This window comes from Bos taurus, chromosome 7 (genome assembly GCF_002263795.3).
Source record: "Bos taurus isolate L1 Dominette 01449 registration number 42190680 breed Hereford chromosome 7, ARS-UCD2.0, whole genome shotgun sequence".
Classification (NCBI taxonomy): Eukaryota; Metazoa; Chordata; class Mammalia; order Artiodactyla; family Bovidae; genus Bos; species Bos taurus.
In genome coordinates this window covers 5,566,805-5,588,140 of record NC_037334.1, presented here as the reverse complement: position 1 = coordinate 5,588,140, position 21,336 = coordinate 5,566,805, and the positions used below count along the sequence as shown (strand labels likewise).

At 51.3% G+C, this 21,336-nt stretch overlaps 1 protein-coding gene across 1 annotated transcript; it reads left to right on the top strand.

Annotated features, from left to right (window-relative positions):
• The first annotated feature begins 1,172 nt into the window (after window positions 1-1,172).
• On the top strand, window positions 1,173-21,272 carry NIBAN3 (niban apoptosis regulator 3). The gene is given in 16 exon segments (XM_024994799.2): window positions 1,173-1,422; window positions 2,840-2,970; window positions 5,993-6,118; window positions 6,684-6,798; window positions 8,755-8,922; window positions 9,647-9,762; window positions 9,845-9,949; window positions 10,146-10,308; window positions 10,956-11,146; window positions 12,660-12,818; window positions 14,087-14,203; window positions 14,284-14,391; window positions 15,354-15,465; window positions 17,288-17,369; window positions 20,116-20,194; window positions 20,197-21,272. Coding segments are annotated over 16 exon segments (1,959 nt in total). The 5' UTR covers window positions 1,173-1,367; the 3' UTR covers window positions 20,329-21,272.
• The last annotated feature ends 64 nt before the right edge of the window (window positions 21,273-21,336 follow it).

The following is a 21,336-nucleotide window of genomic DNA, read 5'->3' as shown; positions in this document are numbered from 1 at the left end:
ACCAGCCGAGTCCGTTCCCACCTCAGGGCCTTTGCATGGCTTGACCCTTGTTTCCTTCAGATCGTGGTGCACCATAACCTCTCTGACCCCTCCTTGCCCCTAGCATTTTCTATTTTTTCCCATTCCATGTTTCTCCCTTATCCATACTGTCTGACAGTTTTGTTGTTGTGCTAACCAGTGGCCCACGGGGGCTGCCGTGTGGTCTGTTTTGCCCATATCTGCATCCCCTGCTCAGGGATGGCACTCAGGCTATTATGGAGTGATGTTGAAAACAGGAATTCTGGGGAATTGGTGAAGATTACAGTCAGATGTTCCTGGTTTAAACAAAATGGAGATTTAGCTTTTCCTCTGGAGGGAGGCCACCCAGAACTGGTGGAGCAATGTCGTGAACTCTTTGGGGACTCTGCAACTGACATCATAGTTGTGCATTGTCATCACAAGAGTTTTACCTCGTGGTCCAAAGTGGCTGCTTATGCTCCAGCCATCATGTCCATGTTGCACCCACTGGAATTTGATGCTCTCTTCATCTGAAATCCTGTGAAAACCCCATCTGATCACATTTCAGTCTGAAATGTAGACCTTCCTTCCTCCCTGTCTGCCTTTCTGTCTTTCCTCCCTCCCTCTCTTCCTTCCATTGCCAAACAGTGAGGACTGCTTTGTGCCAGGCAGTGGAAAAACAGGTGAAGGGGTAAGGAGGCCCAACTCATTCAACACAGTCCTCTGCTGTAGACGGGTAAAGCAGGATCTGAAGGGACATGTCCCACCTGTCTACAGCAGAACAGTGGCACCCCACCTACTCCTGCCCTAGCACGGACCCCAGGACTGGAGGTGTCAGTCCAGTTCTGTCTTCCCAACATGGGGCTGGACTAGGCCTGAATCCTCTTGGGTCCCAGAATCACTCTGCCTGGGTACAGATGAGCGGATAGGTACATGATTTAGATGCCCTATCCCTGCCTTCTCCCCATTTCCCTGCCCTCCCCACACTAACAGTTGCTCTCATGTGCTGCCAGATGTCTGCCCTTCATCCACCCTCCAAGGCCAGCTAGGTCTTTTTTCTCCACCCGCACCCTGGGGCAGCCCCTACAGAAACCACCGGTTCTGGGGAACTTGGCCCAGGGGAAGTGGGAGGACACAGGTGCAGGGTGAGGCGGGCGGGGCAGGGGGCAGGGCAGAGTGGGGAGCAGGTATCCCTCGCACACACTCTAGGACTGTGCTCTGGCTTTGGATCCCAGGTGGCTAGCCTTGCAGCACTCGGCCCCGCAGGTCACCTTGCTCCCAGGGTGGCCCCTGAGCTGAGGAACCTGGGGCGTTGTGGGGAACAGAGGGGTGTTTACTTCACTCAGCGGAGCCCAGGAGACGGCAGCAGGATGGGCGGGCGCCCCTCGAGCCCCCTGGACAAACAGCAGCAGCAGTACCTGAAAGGTGAGTGAGGTGGGAAGGAGCCCAATGTTGGCAGGTTGGATTTAGGGCTGGGTTGTCAGCTACACAGGATGTCCTGTTAATGTGAATTCTAGAAAAGCAATGAATACTTATTTTAGTATCAGTGTGTCTCAAATTTTGCATGAGGGCATATTTGTGCTGGAAAAAAGTATTCCTTAGTTACCTGAAATTCAAATTTAATTGGTGTCATGTACTTTTATTTGGGTAAATGTGGTAATCCTACTTGGGGCATGGGTTCAGTTGGTGGTGGGGGCGGGGGTGGGGGCGGTGCGGGCATGGGGCCAGGAGGAAGGTGCCCAGAACCTGGCCAGATGTGGAATGATCTCTCAGGCGGGCAGGGACTGATAGGCCCCTCCGTGTGGACCTCAGGGACTGAGTCACAGATCTTCTTTTGAGACAAAGAAGGGCCAGTGTCCTTCCCACTCCGTACCTACAGCTGAGCACTCACTGTGTCATGCGCACTGGGGATGCGGGGGGGGCTCACAGAGACCAAGAAACAAGGTCAAGTTATCACTACATGAATGGATTCAATAAGCTACTCTGCAGAGTTTTGACATTTTTTCTGTAGTGGCTTAAATGAGATATTTATTCTCTCTCTCATAGAGGGTTAGAATCCCTGAAGAAGGAAATGGCAATGCCTGGGAAATCCCATGGACAGAGGAGCCTGGTGGGCTCCAGTCCACAGGGTTGCAAAAGAGTTGAGTGACTGAGTGAACAGCAACAACACAGAGGGGAACAGTGGAGGCAGGCTGATCACAGACAACCCAACCCCTCCCATCTCACGGTTCTGCCACGCGTGGCTTCTGTGCCTGAGTCACCACCTGGCCCAGAACTGCTGCTCAAGCTCCAGCCATTAGATCCACATTCCAGTCTGCTCGATGGATGTGCTGTAGACACAGTCAAGTGCACACATCTTAGAACAGCTTGAAGAGCTTTAACAGGAGTGTGATCACCTCCTAGATCAGGCTACAGGACACGTCCATCACCCCCAGAAAGTCCCCTTGTGCTGGGTGAGGTTTTTAAAGATTTTGATAGTCTCCTCAGGTAAGGGGCACAAGGAAATTTTCAGATGCAATGATCTGTTCTTTATCTGTGATGATTTAACAGACGTGCACGTGTGTCAGACTCATTAACGTTTGTGATTTATACAATTAAGTTCTGTTGTATATTGGTTATAAATTAAGCCTGAGTCCCTTAACTCCCCTGCCCCCCACCAACCCCCCTGTGGATAAAAACAGGTCGTGGAGGGTTAAGGATGAATGGATTTGGAGCCTGTCTTTCGGGGATGCTTTGGGGTGTGGGTGGGAATCCGTAAGTAGCCTCTCTGCCGGTTTGGCCTCCACTCGGGCAGGCTGAGAGGACCTAATTCAGCCACCTCACCACCCTCTCATCCCTGCAGGCCAGGTGGACACCCTGCTGAGAAACTTCCTGCCTTGCTACCGCGGACAGCTGGCGGCCTCGGTCCTGCGGCAAATCTCCAGAGAGCTGGGCCCCCAGGAGCCAGCCAGATGCCAACTGCTGCATAGCAAAGTGGGTGCCACAAGGGGGAGGGGCGCAGAGCAGGCAAGGCTGGGGACGCCGTTTGTTTGAGGGTCCCTCTTCACCTCTTTGCCCTTGCTGGAGCCACGACCTAGGGTGACTGTTAAAAATCCATTCTTGGAATGCAGTAATGACATTTGCAGCCACATGGATGAAGCTAGAGATTGTCATGCAGAGTAAAGTAAGTCAGAGAAGGAGAAGTATCGTATGACATCCCTTATATGTGGAATCTAAAAAGAAATGATACAAGTGAACTTAGAAAAGAGACTCATAGACTTAGAGAAGGAACTTATGGTTGCCAGGGGGAAGGATCGGGCGAAGGGATAGTCGAGGAGTTTGGGATGAACACACTGCTTTATTTAAAGTGGAAAACCAACGAGGGCCTGCTGTATAGCACAGGGAACTCTGCCCAGTGTTACGGGCAGCCTGAATGGGAGAGGAGTTTGGGGGCAGAAAGGATACAAATAAGAAAAAAAAAGATTCATCCTTTGAACAAACATTCACTAAGCATCAGTGGCCTGCCACATCCCTGCTTGGATGCGGGGGTGCAGGGGGTGCTAAGTTGCTTCAGTCATGTTTGACTCTTTGCGACCCCATGGACTGTAACCCACCAGGCCCCTCTGTCCATGGGATTCTCCAGGCAAGAATACTGGAGTGGGCTGCCATGCTCTCTTGGGCATCTTCACAACCCAGGGATCAAACCCACATCCCTTGTGTCTCCTGCATTGGCAGGCAGGTCCTTTACCACTAGTGCCACCTGGGAAGCCCCACCGGGGATGCTGGGGACACAGTAGTAACTGAGAGAGACTTCCCTCTGCCCTCCAGGGCTCACAGTCTAATTGGGAGAAATGACAAGTTAGTTATCAAGTTAATGTATCATGATGCAGGATAACCCCTGACAGGTGCCAGGAAGACAAAATGAAAGGTCGTGTTGAGGGTGGGAAGCTGGGGTGTAGGAGGGCCCTTCTGAGCTGAGATGTAAAGGATGAGGCAGAGCCAGAGCATTCTGGAGCCCACATCGGAAGGTCATTTTGGGAGAGGACACAGCCAATACAAAAGCCCAGCAGTTGGAAAAGGTGTGACCTGGCTGAGTGTGGTTCCCAAAGGCACAGCATGCCCATTGGGCCCCCAGGCCTTTTCACGTGCCACCCTCCCTATTCCATCCCATACTTTGGCTGCTACTTCTTCCAAGAAGCCTTCCTTGATTACCATCACCCTTGCCTGAGTTGGGCACCTCCTCTGGAACCCCCCGTCTGTCTGCTTCTCCAGTGCAGCTCCAGAGTCACAGGTCTGCCTCCTCCACTTGTCTGCTCTGTAAGAACAGGGTTCAAGTCTTATTTCGCCTGACCCCGTGGTGCCTGTACCTAGTAGGGGCTCAGGAAGAATGTGTCGATGGAACGAAAGAGCCTGGAGCCGCCCAGTCTCAGCTCCAAATGTCTTCTGAGCTGGACGACAGTGCCCAGGATCTCCATGTGTCCTGCCCAACTTACTCCATCTTCACCAGCCTCAGAAGATGAGTCTTTGACTATTGAGGAAACCAAAGTACAGAGAGGTGAAGTGACCTGCCTGAGGTCACACTGGCAGCAAGAGGCAGAGGCGAGATTGGAACCCAGAGCCCACAGTCCTTATGGCACTGGGTCATCTGTCCCAACCAGGGCTCTGAGATTTCCTCTTGGACACCCCATCTCCTAGCTGTGTCTGCCCTGGGATCGGGGCTCTGTGGACACAGAGCCCACTCCCACCTGGGATGTCACCTGCCCCGCTTGGGGCCCCACGGAGTCTGGGTGTCGGCCCCACCTGCACCTTCCACCACCTGTTGGTCCCAGCCACCTGGCCAGGGCACAGCTGATGTGGGGGTTCAAGCAGCGTGGAGGGATTTCCTCTTGCTTCAGTTGGAACATTTTCTTTAATATTTATTTTTATCTATTTGCATTAGGTATATCATTTCTGTTGCTGTGAAAAATGTCAGACCTAGGAAGAGGGATGGAGAATCCTTTAACAAACATCTTAGTTCCCACTACTCTCCCAAAGAATTAAAACATCACAAATGCTGGTCATTTAGTCATCAAATATTTACCAAGTGCCAACTATGCACCAGGCACCACTTTGGGGCCCAGTCGTGGACAACACAATTCAGGTGGACAGGTAGTGAGATGAGCAATAAAGAAAACGAAACAAGTTAATGTCCCATCCTGCCTGAGGGAGGGGCCTGTGGACAAGAGGCCTGGCCATTTCTCATAAACTTAAACTAACACCTGTTCCGTGATCTAGCAATCCCACCCGTATCAGCTATGCTGCATAACAATACACTGCAAAATCACTCCTTCAAACAACACACATTTATCTTTAAAAATATGTCTTTAAATTTAATTTTGGCTGTACTGGGTCTTCGTTGAATGTGCAGGCTTCTGTAGTTGCAGCAAGCAAGCAGGGGCTACTCTTCAGTTGCAGTGCGTGGGCTTCTCATTGCAGTGGCTTTTCTGTTGCAGGGTGGGGGCTATAGGGTGGGCGGGCTCAGTAATTGCAACTTATGGGCTCCAGAGCACGTGGGCCCAGAGTTGTCATGCGCAGGCTTAGCTGGGCCATGGCAAGGAATCTTCCCAGACCAGGGGTCAAACCCACGTCCCCTGCATTGGCAGGCGGATTCTTTACCACTGGACCACCAGGGACGTCCCCACACACATTCATCATCTCAGTTACGCTGGGTCAGGAATCCAGATGGGGCTTCTTTCAGTTTCTCAATCAAGATGTTGGTCAGGGCTGGGGTCTCATCTGAAGCTCAAGTCGGGGGATTCCCTTGCAAGTAAATTGGAGATAACAAAAGTGTCCACCTCGATTCATATTTGGAAGTGAATGCTGTGAGCACGTGTGATAAAGAATAAAACAGCACAACAGCAGCTCCCAAGCCCCTCGTACTTGGGGGCACCCAGCTCACAGCACGAGCTGTCCATGGGATTTGGACACTGGGGCACCATCTGATGCTTCTGACCTCTGCCTGCCCATCCTCCCGCAGAAGCTACCCCGAGTCCGTGAGCACCGAGGGCCCCTGACCCAGCTGTGGGGCCACCCACCCCAGTGGCAGCCAAGCTTCTGTGTTCTGCATGGGGATGGCCGCCTGGAGTGGTTCAGCCACAGGGAGGTGAGTGAGTGGCTTACAGTCCGTCTACCTCTCCATCCCACCCTCCCCAGTGTGGGTTTGGGGTCCAGTTCCTAGCATAGCCCCCCTCCTTTCTTCAGTCATCAAATATGAATCAAGGTCATCTGTGTGCTTGGCCCCTGGATGGGCAACCATCTCCTGCTGTGCCAGGTGGGTAAACTGAGGCCCAGGCCAGGGTAGGGGCTCACTTGTGGTCATCAGCAGAGTGAGGTTGAAACCATGCGAGGCCTTTGCATATCCCACTTGCGTCCTGCTTCCCAGCTGGGGAATCCTTGTCTCCCTGGGACTCAGTTTTCACCTCTGTGAAATGGGATGATGATGGTCTATGCCACGTGGGGCTGTGAGGATTCAATGAGAGAGTCCTCACATAGGACTGGCCTAACACACAGTGGGTACTGGGTGCTCCACTGTGGGAAAGCGGGGACAGGTGGAGGCAGGGAGGTGGGTTAACCCCAGTTAACACCAAATCTTTCCCTGATCCCACGTTGGGACATAGAAGCCACCGTTTAGATCTGTCTCAAGACAGTTCTTTGGATGCCTTTTGCAGGAATATGAAAATGGGGACCGTCCCCTGGGCTCCACGACCCTGACGGGGTACACAGTCCTGACTTCCCAACGTGAATATCTCTGCCTGTTGGATGCTCTCTGCCCAGACTCCTCAAGTAAGGCTCCTGGGGACCCCAAGAGCTGGCTTCTCAACTTTTGCACTGGTGATAGAGTCAGATCACTTTTTTCTGCAGTGAGGGCTGCCCACTGCACCACAGTTAAATAGTATCCTATTCACTATTTACTACTGGTAAATAGTATCCCTGGCCTCCACCCACCAGATGCCAATAGCACTCTGCATCCCAAATGTGACAACTAAATATAACTCCAGAAATTGCCAAGTGTCCTTAGGGGCAGCATTGCCTCTGGTGAGCACTCTGTCTCTTGGAAGAGAAACACCCACTCTTGTCAGGGTGAAGGAGTTAGGTCACTAAACCAGAATCAAAGCAGCAAAGGGTAGAAATGATAAAAATCTGGTGTCAGCAAGCATATGGAGAGATGGACAGTGGTGGGCAGGAAAACTGTACAGACTGGGTAAGAATCTAACTGTTCAGTTTAGTGTTTCCAGGAGGGTTCTCCTTCCCTCCTTCCTGCCTTTTCTCCCTTCCTCCATCCTCCTCCTCTTCCTGCCCCTCCAACCTCCCTTCCCCTCACCTCCCCTTCTTCCCCACTCCTCCTCCTCCTCTCTCTGAATAGAGTAAGGAGCAACATAAGTGGCTGGCATGCATCTGACTGAGGGCCTGCGTCATCTCATTGACTCTGCCCAGGAGGCAGTCCCATCACTAATCACCCCATTTCGTAGAAGGGGACACTGTGGCTGAGGACTACCACACTGTAAGAGATAGAGCTAGAATTCCACCCTTTGCTTCACTGCAGAGCTATTCTGCTGCTTAATGATGCAAAGATGTAGCAATAGAAACCGTCTGCAGAAATGTTGATGATGTTGAAAAGATGGGAGTCCACCCAAATACTCATCCTTTGGGGTTGATTAAATAAACTATGGCCTGACCCTTAGGAAGGAAATCTGTGCAGCCTCTGAATGTATCCCAGACATACACAGGAGCCAAAGGCCAGTTATACATCAGAAAACTCCATCCTGTTAAAAATGCATCCCATACAGCTTTGTGCAGATTTTAAAATCTGGAGTAATGTCTCCCAAACTGTTAACAGTTATTCTCATCTCTGGAGCCTGCGATTAAAGGGCCACATGATGAGGAATGTCCACTTCTTTTTGCATTATTGTATTTTACTGCAGTTTATATATATCATTCTGGAAATCTGAACAAAACACTTAAGGATTTACAAGATCCCAATTTAAGTAATCTGGGATTCCCTGGTGTCTCCGTTGGTAAAGAATCTGCCTGCGGTGCAAGAGACCACAGGTAGCCTAGGAGACCTGGGTTTGATCCCTGGGTAGCAAAGATCCCCTAGAGAAGGAAATGGCAACCCACTCCAGTATTCTTGCCTGGAAAATTCCATGCACAGAGGAACCTGGTGGGCTACAGTCCATGGGGCCACAAGAGTCAGACACAATTTAGCAACTAAACCACTGCCAATTTAATTAATTGAAATAAATTCACTCATTTTTGTCCTCCCAATAGTTCTAGGTCATTGGTATCACTTTTTAGTCCATTTTACAGATAAGAAAACTGAGGTTTTTTTTAGGGTGATGGAAATCTGTGCAAAGAGCTAGAAAATGGTTTGGCCAGGTATGAATCTGGGCCTAGCTGACTCCAGCACCCTCCAGCAAGCAGGACTCAGATCACATGCCAATTCAGACAGTTGTTGGTGGCTGCCCAGGCCTCTGTGTTGAGGAGAATGCTGAGGTGGATTATTAATATCTGCCCTGGGCACACCTCCTCCTGGGACTGAGCTGGAATAAGGATCTTCTAAGCATTTCAGTATTCTTGCGAAAATTCCACGGACAGAGGAGCCTGGTGGGCTACAGTCCATGGGAGTAGTCCAAAGAGTTGGACATGACTTGAGCAATTGAGCTCACACACAGAGAAGGATTTCATGGTGAATGAAGGGAATGAATGAATGAAGATGCGAGCTTCTCTGTCTGCTTTCAGGAGACCATACACAGGAAGAGCCTGATCCCCTCTTGGAAATGCCTGTTAGCTTCCCCCTGTTCCTGCAGCATCCCTTCCGCCAGCACCTCTGTTTCTCTGCAGCCACAGGGGAGGCGCAGCGTGCCTGGAGACTAGCCCTGCAGGGCGGCATCCGGCTTCGAGGCACAGGTGGGTCCTGGCAAAGGGCAGGCAGTGGTGGGGTGCAGAATCTAGGGTCAGATGGCTCTGCTCCTGCTGGCTGTGGAATCCTCTCCAAGCCTCAGTTTCCTTATCTATAAAATGGATCGTGGGGAAGGACAGAGGGGAAACAGGCAATTATGCATGGCCAGGGCTGTGATGAGGGTACAGGCCTGTGGGAGCTTAGCCTGGGGATCAGGGAGGGGAGGTCAAAGCTGGAGTCTCAAAAAGATGAGGGACCAGCCAGGTCAAGAAGAGGAACAGAATTGACACGTACAGTTGGGCAGGTTGTTGACTGAACAAGCGTACCTAACTGGAGAGGCAATTGGAGACTGCCTTGGACCTGGGTAGTGACTGCCTGTAGGGGACGTCTTTTCCTAAATGGCATCGGCATCGACAGGAATTTAAGCCAACTACAGGAGATAGTGGAGGACAGAGGAATCTGGTGTGCTACAGTTCACGAGGTCACAAAGAATCAGACATGACAGCATCTGAACAACAACAAAACATAAAGCTCGCTTATGGGCTGATGATGGTCTTAGGGAGGTGTGCTTCCTGCGGAGGGCAATTTTTTGTGCAAAGGTCTGGAAGTGGTTGACCTAGCTGTTTGAATCTGGCGAGGAGGTGGAGGGCTTCCTCCTGAAGTGATGGGGAGCCAGGCAGCCTGAGGAGAGCAGGGGAGGGATGGGTGGACACTTAGGAGTCGCCCCCTCAGTCCTGCAGCGAAGTCAAGCGCCGGCAGCCCGTGCCTTCCTAGATGCCATACGGCTCTACCGGCAACAACATGGCCAATTTGGGAACGATGACGTGACCCTAGGTTCCGACGCTGAGGTCAGTGCCCCATCAGGCCGCACCCGGGACCCCCAGGACCCCTCTCGGCCCACCGAAGCACCCATGGCCACCTCTCCCGCAGGTGCTGACCTCGGTACTGATACAGGAGCTGTTGCCAGCGCTGCGAGCCCAGACTCTGCCCGGCCTGCGAGGAGCCGGCCGCGCCCGGGCCTGGGCCTGGACCAAGGTAGGCACAGGGTCGAGGAGGTGGAGTAGGGATTCTCGGGAGGCCAGGAGTGGGATAGGAGTCGGACTTGAGTGCCCAGTTTCTCTGCGCGTCTCTCTGTGCCTGTCTCTGTCTCTCCGTTCCTCTCATCCCCGCCCCATCTTGGCTGTCTACCGCGCCCCTGGCCTTTGTCGGGTCCCCTCGCTGGTCTGAGCAGCTCCTGGACGCCGTCCACGCTGCAGTCCTGGCTGGGGCCACCGCGGGGCTCCGCGCCTTCCAGCCAGAAAAGGAAGAGCTGCTCGCGGCCCTGGAGAAGACAATCCGCCCAGACGTGGATCAGATGCTGCTGCTGCGGGCGCGCGTGGCTTCGAGGCTGAAGGGTGAGGTCCGGGGGCGTGGCCCAGAGGGGCGGGGCTTGAGTGGGGGCGGGGCTGGGAGCCCTAGAGAAAGAAGGGGAACTGGTTGGGTGTAAGGGGTGGGGGCCAATGATCTGGAACCCGGAAACCTAGCAGGGCAGGGCCAGAAAAGGAAAGGGCGGGGCCGAAGTGGGAGAATGGACGTGGTTTTGAGGTTTAGGGTGAGGGTTAGGGTTAGGTTTAGGGGCGAGACAAGGGCCGAGTCAAGAGGAAGAACTGGGCCTCGGGAAGGGGGAGCCAGGGATGCAGAGGGTGAGACTCCAGACCCTGACTCGGTGGGGAGATGCGCCGAGGCGTTGGCAATAGCGGGGTCTGACCCGGGTTGGGGGTTGTCCGGTCAAACGGCGGAGATGGCTCCTACTCAGCGCAGTAACAAAGAGAACTGGGTTTGAATCCGGACTCAGCCTCCCAGTGTGCGACTTTTGAGCTGATCCTCATCGCACTTGAAGCCTCAGTTTTCTCATTCGTAAAATAGGGTAGAGGAGGATGCTCAGAGTCTGCGCTCCCATCTTCCTCACCCTGTTGAGGAAATAGTCGCACACCTCCTCCCCTCCCCTCTCCCATTTGCTGAGCACCTGGAGGAGATCCAGGCCAGTGTCTTCCACTCGTAGCGGAGGTCCAGGGCCCCCTGGAGTCGTGCCTGCGCGGGAAGGTGGATGCACAGCTGCCCCGGATCACGCAGACGCTGCTGAGCACTGTGGAAGCCGAACTCGCGGCGGTGCGGACCCTCCTAACCCAGGGCATGGACCGCCTGTTCCGCCTCCTTCGTGGGAGTTCCTCCAGCACCCAGCTGCGGAAGGAGGTGAGCTCCCGGGGCTCTGGGTTCATCGGGCCTATGGGCAGTGTCTTAACTTTATGGAAGAGTCACGTGAACCTTGCATCTTTCTTGTTTGAAAATCATCTTTTGAAAATCTCCGAACTTTCTTCTAGGCTGCGTTTTACTCGGGGTGGGCCACGATGGGGCGGGGAGGAGTAAGAGAACAAGATTAGCGATTTAGTAACATTCATCTGGAGTCACCGCACCTGAAAATTCTTCCTCCTCCCATTCACTTGTTTGGCCACAGCCCACCCCATCTCCTAAGACAGAATTCTGCTCTATGCAGGTCAGCTCAGTTCTTCTGCTATGAAATGAGAGCGTACTACATGCCAAGAAACATTCAACTCACTGTCTGTTGACCTTTAAAATGAAACAGCCAGTTATTTTACCAACAAAACATTTTAGGGAGAGAGAGACAGCCTCCATATTGCAATTTGGGACATGCAAGCTAGGGCAAAACCATAGGCAAGTCTGACAAAGGGGAGGAATGTTACTTTATAGAGAAAAAGGAGGAAGTTGGGAGGGGTGACTTTAAAGGAAAGCAGTTCAGGATGGTGGCCCTTTCTCATTGGCTGAGTGGTGGTAGTTTCTCATTGGTTGGGGCTGTTACTGGTTAAGGAGAAAATCTTCCTCCTGTGGGAGTGGTAAAGCAGTAATTTTCTTTTCCCTGTTTGGAGGGGAGGGCAGAGGACAAGGAGTGGCAGTGCATGAGAGCTCTCCCTTTAGGGTTTAATGGCTTCGTTTTATTTATTTATTTGGACCAGCCACTCGACTTGTGGGATCTCAGTTCCCTGACCAGGGACTGAACCTGGGCCATGGCAGTGAACGCGCCAAATCCTAACCACTAGACTGCCAGGGAACTCCCATGACTTCATTTTAAATGAGGTTTCCAGTATTCTTGCCTGGAGAATCCCATTGACAGAGGAGCCTGGTGTGCTACAGCCCATAGGGTCTCAAAGAGTCAGACATGACTGAGTGACTAACACTAACACTCCCTTTATTAATTTTCACATCTCTGTTTCATAGTCACCTCCTGCAGAAATTTCCCCTGGTCCTTTCTGCAGCTGCAGCTGCTTATGCTTCCCTCCTCATATGAGCATTTACACACTACTATAGTTGTTTGTCTAAACTCTGTCTCCTCCAACTTTTGCGTGGGCAATTTGAGGGAAAATACAACTTTGGATTATTCCACTTCTGCAGCCCCAGGATCTGGCACAAAGAGAACATCAGGTGATGGCACTGGTGGGACAAGGGCTGGGTGTGCCCATTTCCCCTCAGTCACGCCATCACCACATTATCATTTTTTTCAAGTTTCACCATTTTATGTCCATCACACCATACCTCACCTTTATTGTGGTTTGTTTGGTTTTTTTTTGGTAACAACTGAGTTGGGATGTGTTCCAAGTTGTGTTTCCCCTTCAATGAATTGGCTGTGAGGCCCTTAGCCCCGCTTTTCCACTGGTGATGTTTTTCTCACCTGACTGTCATTGGAATGCAGGTGTACTCATTTGGGGAGATGCCATGGGACCCAGAGCTGATGCAGATTTGCTACCGAGAGGCCAAGAGGAGCCGGGGGCAGCTGGGGCAGCTGGCAGCACTGTTTGGCTTCTTTGGAATACAGAGCCTAGTGTTTGGGGCCCAGGATCTCGCACAGCAGGTAAGGGTTAGTGGAAGACTGGGAGGAGACAAGGCAAGGATGGCAGCCCCTACTTAACAGGTGCTACGTGTGTGCTGAGGAGACCACAATGACCCAGACAGACCTGAGCCTCCCTGCCCGGGCTCCCAGTGTCACGCAGACATGAACTCATGAGCAGGCAGTAACCTCATCTGATGGACAGGGCTGTGATGGGGACACCCGAGGTGCTATGGGAACCCTGAGGGGGCACCTGGTTCATCTCCAGGGTCGGGAGAGTTTCCAGCAGGAGAGGACTGCCAGGCTGGGGCAGCCATGGGAGGAATGGGACTAGGGTATGTCCTGGGCGTAATGAACAATGTAATGTGGTTAAGCCCTGGAAGGTGAGAGAGCTTGTCCACCTTCAGGAAAGTAAAACAGTTTAGAGACATTGAGTTGTAGATTTCAAGAGTGGGCAATGATGTGAGAGATATGACAGAGAGGTGGGGAGGCAGATGAATCAGGGCCTTAAGTAATAGGGCTGCAGGGGCTGGGTTCTTTTCAAGGGCAATGGGAACCACAGCAAGTCTGTAAGCAGGAGAGGGGCACGAGCAAATTCAAAGTTTTTTAGAAAGCCCTGCCTGCCATGGGGAGCAGTGGCTGTTGGTGGCAGGAATGGAAGCAAGGAGGTCTGAACCAGAGCAGGTTGGTGGAGAGGAGCCAGGGGTTTTGAAGGCCAAGGGGATGGGACCTGCTAATGGACATGGTAAGTGAGAGAGACAGATTGAGAAGACCCAGTACTGCCTGGCCCGGTTGTTCGGTCTGCATACTGCACAAGAGGGCTCAGTCATGCAGCCTGGACTCTGGAGAACTCTCTGCTCCCCATGCTGGGCCTCCTGGCACTGACTGGATGAGGCTCAGATCCTGAGAGGAAGAGAGTGCTATATTTTTCTTTTTTAAAATTGTATTTTTAAATATTTATTTGGCTGTTCCCAGTCTTAGTTGTGGACGCAGGATCCTTAGTTGCAGCACATGGGAATCTTCAGTTGTGCCAGGCGAACTCTTAGTTGCATAATGTGGGACCTAGTTCCCTGATCAGGGATCAAACCAGGCCTGCTGCATTGGGAGCTCAGAGTCCTAGCCACTGAACCACCAAGGAAGGCTCAAGGGTACTGTATCTTGGGACAAGAAGGAACCTGGGGGGAGGTAGGTGCTCAGGGCAGGCTGGATACTGAGAAGGGTTCAACTGATCAGGCGCAGGGCCCAGAGAGAGCATAGATTTCCAAGGCTCATCTCAGCCTCTCCTCCCACAGCTCATGGCTGACGCCGTGACCACCTTCCTACAGCTGGCCGACCAGTGTCTGACCACGACTCTGGACTGCGACCAGGCCACCCAGCAGCTGGAGAAAGTCAGGGGGCGCGTGCTGAAGGTGAGGTCTGCGAGGAGGGCATGGCAATGGGCCTGCCTGTTCAGGTGGTTGGGGGACCAGCTGCTGTGTGTGTCATGCAGAAATTCCAGTCGGATAGCAGCTCGGCGCGGAGGACTTTCATCCACAGCTGGCTGCTCTGCATCTTCTTGCCCTTTGTGTTGAGCCAGCTGGAGCCGAGCTGCAAAGCGGTGAGCTGATGGGGGGCAGGCCCTACAGAACAACCAAGCATCATAGAGCCACCCTGATGCTTAAAGGCTTTGGTTCCCTGAGCCCTGAGGCTGGGTCAGACGGCTCCTCTGGGCTTCCATAACGTTTCTGCTTCTCCCATGACAAAGCTCGATGTCTGCCATTTGAGAGCTGGCGTGGGGTCCCATGTATCACATATCAGCAGGTGATACAGGCTTCAGAGAAAGGAGGAAGCAGAGAGGGAGTGTGTGTGTGGGGAGGGTTCTGAGAGGTTAGGGAGGCTGTCTTTGAGAAGACGATGCTTGAGAAGCAGTGAACTAAAGGCATGAGCCATATTCGGGGGGAAGGGTGTTTTTTGCATGTGCATAGGTCCTGAGGTAGCTCTGTTCCTGGTATGTTGGAAAACAGTGAAAAGGCGAGTGTGGTTGGAGCTTGGCGAGCAAGAAGGTGGGAAGTAGAAAAGGGAAGAGGTCACAGGCACCTGGCTACACGCGGCTTAGGGGCACTGGAAAGCGGTCTGCAGCAGGGGTCAGGCAGAAAGTGGCTGTGAGGGGACCCAGCAGGAAAACCTATACTGTTCCCACTGAGCTGTGATGTGCTTTGTTTCACCAGTCCCCACAACAGCCAAGGGAATAATGAGCCAAGGAGTCCATTTTAAAGATGACAAGACTGAGGCCCAAATTTCCCTGGCTAATCAATGGACATGAGTTTGCGTAAACTCTGGGAGTTGGTGATGGACAGGGAAGTCTGGCGTGCTGCAGTCCATTGGGTGGCAAAGAGTCAGACACGACTGAGCAACTGAACTGAACTGAATCAGTGACAAAGATGGGGAAGGAGTCCATTTTAAAGATGAGGAGACTGAGGCCCAAATTTCCCTGACTAATCAGTGACAAAGCTGGGGCTGGAACCCATGTCACACACAGCCCACTCCTCTAGCTCAGCCCCTCACCTGCTTCGGTTCCAGGAGCTGCTTAAGTTTGAAGGGGACGTCCTTGCTGTGGGCAGCCCTGCCCTGACCATCGAGGGGATTTACGAGGATGTTGTCCGGGGGTTCCTGCTCCAGAGGATCAATCGAGGTGGGCCCCTCCCCCTACAGCTCAGGGGAGCCTGGTGACTCCTTGCTGTGTCTACTGAGCCCTACTAGAGTCCCCATTGCCTCTCACTTCCTGTGAACACTAGCCTTTTGACTCAGGGCCAGGACTGGGAAAGAAGGTATCTGGGGTGGGAGAGGCTATAGGGACAGCGATAGAAGTTCCCTGAAGGAGGGGGCACTGGAGTGGGGCTGTGAGGGATGTGTAGGAGTTCTTAGGCTGAAAGGAGGGAGGGAAAATTTAAAAACTTGGGATACATATTTACATTTATTCATTCAAATAACCTCTCCCTGTTTTATTCTGAGCTGGCATTGAGGCCCCAAGTGTACCTGGACTTGGGAGTAGGCCTCTCAGGATTTCCTGGACTGGGAAGAGGCTCCTGAATGGTCTCTTCTCCCTCCTGCCTTGTTGCTTCCTTCTTGACCCAATGCCTGTGACTGCTGAGACGTGTGTACTCACAGGGTAATGAGCAATGTGTAATGGTTATTCAGGGAAAGCCACCGCTGACACAGACGGAAGGAGAGGAGGCTGGAGCCTGTCAGGGAAGATGTGCAGGGCCTTGCATGACAGGCAGAGGAGTTTAGACATTTCGTGGCCGGCAATAGAGAGCCATGGAGAGTGTGTGAGCAGAGGGCAAGAGAGGCCAGACTGGCAGCTAGAGAGGAGGCTGAGGACCTGGTCCTGGGAGCAAACGATGGACTTGAGCAGGGGCAGAAACCAAGGGGACACAGCCCAGGCATGAGGAAGAGGCAGAAATCAGAGGCTGTTGTTGGCCTTGGGTGTTACTAGGTACATGGGAGGGACCACAACCCTGGAAATGGTGTGGATAGACTGGAGAGGCGTCCCAAAGGGCCTGGATTTGAAGGACACAAAGAAGAAGAAAGGGGATTTCCCTGGCAGTCCAGTGGTTAAGAATCTGTCTGCCAGTGCAGGGACACAGGTTCGATCCCTGGTCTGGGAACTAAGATCCCATATGCCTCAGGGCAACTAAGCCCACGCACTGCAACTACTGAAGCCCCCCAGAGCCTGTGCTCTGCAACAAGAGAAGCCACTGCAACGAGAAGCTACTCTGCAGTTGGAGAGAAGCCCCCACCCGCTGCAACTAGAGAAAAGCCCACACAGCAACAAAGACCCAGTGCAGCCAAAAACCAAGATAAATAAATAAAATTCAACGCATATATATATATATGTATTTAAGAAAAAAAAAAAAAAAGAGTAAGAAGGGATGCAGACGGAGCAGTCAGAGTTAGCAAAATTCTGGGAGCCAGGAAGTAAGGGTGAGAAGAAACTCAGAGAATCTCAGAGGAGAAACTCAGAGATAGCAAATTTCTGGGAGCCAGGAAGTAAGGGTAAGAAGTTTCCTTGCTCTGTGCATGGCCAAACGAAAAGAACCCAGTTATCTTAGAATAGGGGACATTTTAAATGGAAAAAGGCTGTTCTGTGGAAAAAAGTTTTTAGAAAACAAGTTTCTATTCCTAGAGGCTTTACATGTCATGTGGGTGGGGTATGGTGGGTAGCTGGGGGCGGGGTTTCCATCCTGAATTGATTTGTGATGTCTGTTTGAAGTGCTGGGCTGGAAGGTAGAGTAGGTCGCATTCAGGCTCAGTGAAGGTGTGAGGATTGGCTAGCAATGCCTGCCATGGGCACAGGTGTGGACAAAGGTTCGTATGAGCCATTCCTTTAGGGTTCCTGGTTGAGATACATCCCCCATCCTTGGCCCTCTTGTGGCCTCTCAGGGAAAATTCATGGAAGCCGTGGGATTACGGGGTTTATCCACGTGGGCCCAGGGGTTTCTGTTTTATTTTAGAATTGAAAAAGGCCCTTGGGGCCAGAAACATATCCTGCATTCTGGATGACTGCTCAGAGGAGCCATGGGACCAGGCAGAAGCAGGTGAGGCGCTCAGAGGTTCTTGGCCCATGCCAGTGAATTGCTGGGGCTCAGGCAGGAGGGTCTTCAGGGGGTTGTGAGTGTGGGTTCTTGGATGGAGCAGCATGCACCTTGTCTGCTGACTTGGCCGGGTTGGCCAGGCTCATAGTGAACTAGGGCAATGGGAAGCCACAGAGTGTACCTGAGTGACAGAGGCCTCCTCTGACATGCGTATGAATTTGTGTCCCATTTCTTCTTGTCAGGACCCTATAGGGCCTCTCCCAGCAGCCACTGGTTCCCAACACTGATGGGGAAGATAGTGGTGATGGGAGTTTTGAGTTCATCTCAAACAATGCAAGGAACTGCCCCAGGGCTGGGGCAGCCTGGCCTCCTACTATAGGACCCTACAGCAAGCTCCTTGTTGGAACAGTAAATGCGTGTAGGGCGGGAATTCCCTGAAATGGGACAGAAAACAGCTGGTCCAACTGGAAGCGAACCAATGGGCAAGATGTTTATAATCTGGGTGCTCAGAGCCCAGGGTGGATGTAGGGATTCTGGAGTGCCTCACAGCTCCTCAACTCCCTTGGGTATCACTGTTTTGAGAGCTTTGTGAATCCACCCAGCTACGTGGCTCCCACATTCTTTACCCACAGAAACTCTGAGATAATAAATGTAGTTTTCAGTGGCTAACTTTTGGGGTCCTTTGTTATGTGGCAGTAGCTAATACACATCCCAGCTGATCTGGGACAGCATCTCAGAGTCAATCGGGTTTCTCAGGTAGCTCAGTGGGTAAACAATCTGTCTGCAATGCAGAGGATATGGTTTCAGTCCCTGGGTCAGGAAGATCCTCTGGAGGAGGGCATGGCAACTCACTCCAGTATTCATGCCTGGGAAATCCCATGGACAGAGGAGCCTGACAGGCTATAGTCCATAAGCCTGCAAAGAGTTGGACACGACTGAAGTGACTGAGCTCAGGGTCATTTCTCAACAGATTTAAATGTCTACTAGTGAAATATCTGAGTCAAAACATATGTACCATTTCAAGGCTTATTATGACCCCCACACCTTCACCTTACTCCTCTCTGGAAAGGCTGTGCCTTTTAATGAACTCAGAGTCAATTGCTGTAGATAAACTGATGAATATTCTCACTCACTGGGATGAATGAAGATTGGACACTTTTTAAATGATTAAAACTATCCTGAAATGTCAGAATATTTGGGGATTTGCAGCTAGGATGAGGGATTGTGGATGGGCTTCTTAACCTACTGTTGTTAAGTTGCTCAGTCGTGTCTGATTCTTTGCGACCTCATAGACTGCAGCATGCCAGGATTCCCTGTCCTTCACCATTTACCAGAGCTTGCTCAAACTCATGTCCATTGAGTCAGTGATGATATCCAACCATCTCGTCCTCTGTTGTCCCCTTCTCCTCCTGCCTTCAACCTTTCCCAGCATCAATTTAACCAGAATATAATTGATGATAGGGTTTTGCTTCTAGTCTTTTGCACTGATAGCTAATGCCACTGTGAATGACCTTTCATGTACTTTTCATTGTAAGGGGGTAAATCCCCCAAGGTGAAATCTCAGGGTTTAGAGCATATATGTTTGTCATTTCAGTAGCAGTTTCCTGAGTGCTCTCCATCAAGGTGGTCCCACCTGGTACCCCCTCACCTGGAGGTGGACTATTTCCCCACAGGCTGTCAGCTGACTTGGGATTTCTCAGATCTTCTTAGTGAACATATCTTATTGGGAATGAGGTGGAGAGTCTTTTCATGTGTTTAGGAGCCTCTCTGTGGAACTCTATTTCTCTCGGTGGCCCACGTACGTATCTTCTGGGTGCTTTTACGTTTGTATTAAGCTTTTCTCACTAAGTTTCCATTTCCTAGGTATATATTATATGCTAGGCACTTGATATGTCCAAATGTTTTGGCATCATTACGATACTTTTCCATTTTACAGATGTATAAACTGAGGCTCAGAGAGGGACTTGCTCCAGGCAACCAGGCCCCAGCACCGACGTCTAGCCACTACGCCCACGGCCTCCTCTGGGGACATTCCAGCGCTGAAGCTCTGCCCACATTTATCATCATTCTCAGCGGATAAATGTCTACTTGTGGAATTTCTGAGTCAAAACATATGTACCGTTTCAAGGCTTATTATGACCCCTACTCCTCTCCAGAAAGGCTGTGCCTTTTATTAACACTCCCACCAACAGTATTTGTGCATATTATCCTTTCCAAACACTGGGACTTTTCATGAAAGAAAGACTGCCAATCTGATAGACACACACAGATTGCATTGTTTTAATTTCTTTGATGACTACGTGCATGCATACTAAGTCACTCAGTTGTGTCTGACTCTTTGTGACCCTTTGGACTGTAGCCCATCAGCCTCTTCTGTCCATGGGATTCTCCAGGCAGGAATCCTCAAGTGGGTTGCCATTTCCTTCTCCAGGGCATCCTCCCGACCCAGGGATGGAACCCTTATCTCTTACATCTTATGCAGTGGGAGGGGGGTTCTTTACCACTAGCGAGCATCACCTAAAAATATCTCTACTGACCATTTATATGTTTGTGTGTTTTTATGTTTTTCTTTGTTTTAGTGAGTTGCCTGTTCAGAGCTTTTACCTACTTTTCTCTTCAGGAGAGTTAATCTTTTTCTTATTGATCTCTAATAACTCTTTATATATTAAGGATATTAACAGTTTTGTGATACAAGCTATAGATTTTTTTTCCCCTCAGATTTCTGTGTGCCTTTGGGATTGTTTACTTGCTCCAAATCTTAACTTAGTATCAAGTTTCCCAGCTGACATTCGAGCTTTTACTGGTTTCCCCCTGCCTGCCAGAAGCCATCAATCCACTGGAGGTTGGCAGCTTCTGCACATCACAAGCCTTCCAGCTGCTTCCGGCGCCAGTCCCGAGAGGGATTTCCCCAGTGTTTTTCTCAGTTCAGCTTTCAGAGGGAGGACATGCAGACTCCCTGATTTTCTCCCATTCTGCCCTGGAATGTTCATCCTCCCCCAGGAGAATGAGCTTTTCCTTAGCTTTCCCTCCTAAACTTTTGCCTCATGTCCCTTGAGCACATTGAGGACACGCAATCTGTGCTCTGAATTTTACTTCACAATGTTGAGCCTCCCCCTACCGCTCACGTTAACAGACATCTGAGCATCTTTCTTAAAACAATTTTTTATAACGACACAAAAACGATCAGGGAAGCCTGGTGTGATGCCGTTCATGGGGTCGCAAAGAGTGGGACACGACTTAGCAACTGAACAGCAACAAAAAGTGATTAGAAACACATTAATTATTGGGAAAAAATTAGATTATTGGAAAAAAATAGATTATTGAAAAACAATCCCCTTGTAGCATTTCTAGGGAAACGCCCACCTTGTCTCCAGAGCGTGTGCTCAGCGAGTTCCATCCTCTGACAATCCTGAGGTCGTTATGACTCCATTTTACATATGGGCAAACTGAGGCTCACACAGCGACTCCACGCGCGGGCTGGATTTATAGCCAGGTCTGGGGACTCCAGGGCCCATGCTCTTAGTATTCAACAAACCCTGAGGACATCTCTGGGAGGTGGAAAACTAAGACGGTAAAACCATGTTGCAGCAGAGGAAACTGAGATTCAGACCTCAGGAGTCTCAGCCCAGATCCTAACTATCCAGGTCTGCCTCGTGACACAATCGGGGTCTTACACAAATAGGAGTGGGACAGAGAATCGGGTTGATCCCGGAGGGGAGCAGTTTCTAAGGCAAGGCAGATTCTGAGCTCTGACACCTTTACTGCACGGACCCAAGTTCAGAGCGCTCCAAGTCTATGAGGGGGCGGGGGATCCCGAGCCTGCCTATAGGTTGACGTCATTCTTCCTAGGGGGCTGCTGCTAAGGGTACAAGGCACTTTGTGTCTTTAAGACCGTTTGGAGGCAGGCCCTAAAGCCTGAATCCGCCTGGAGCTCTCTTCCCCTTTAAGGCGCGCAGCAGGGGCGGGGT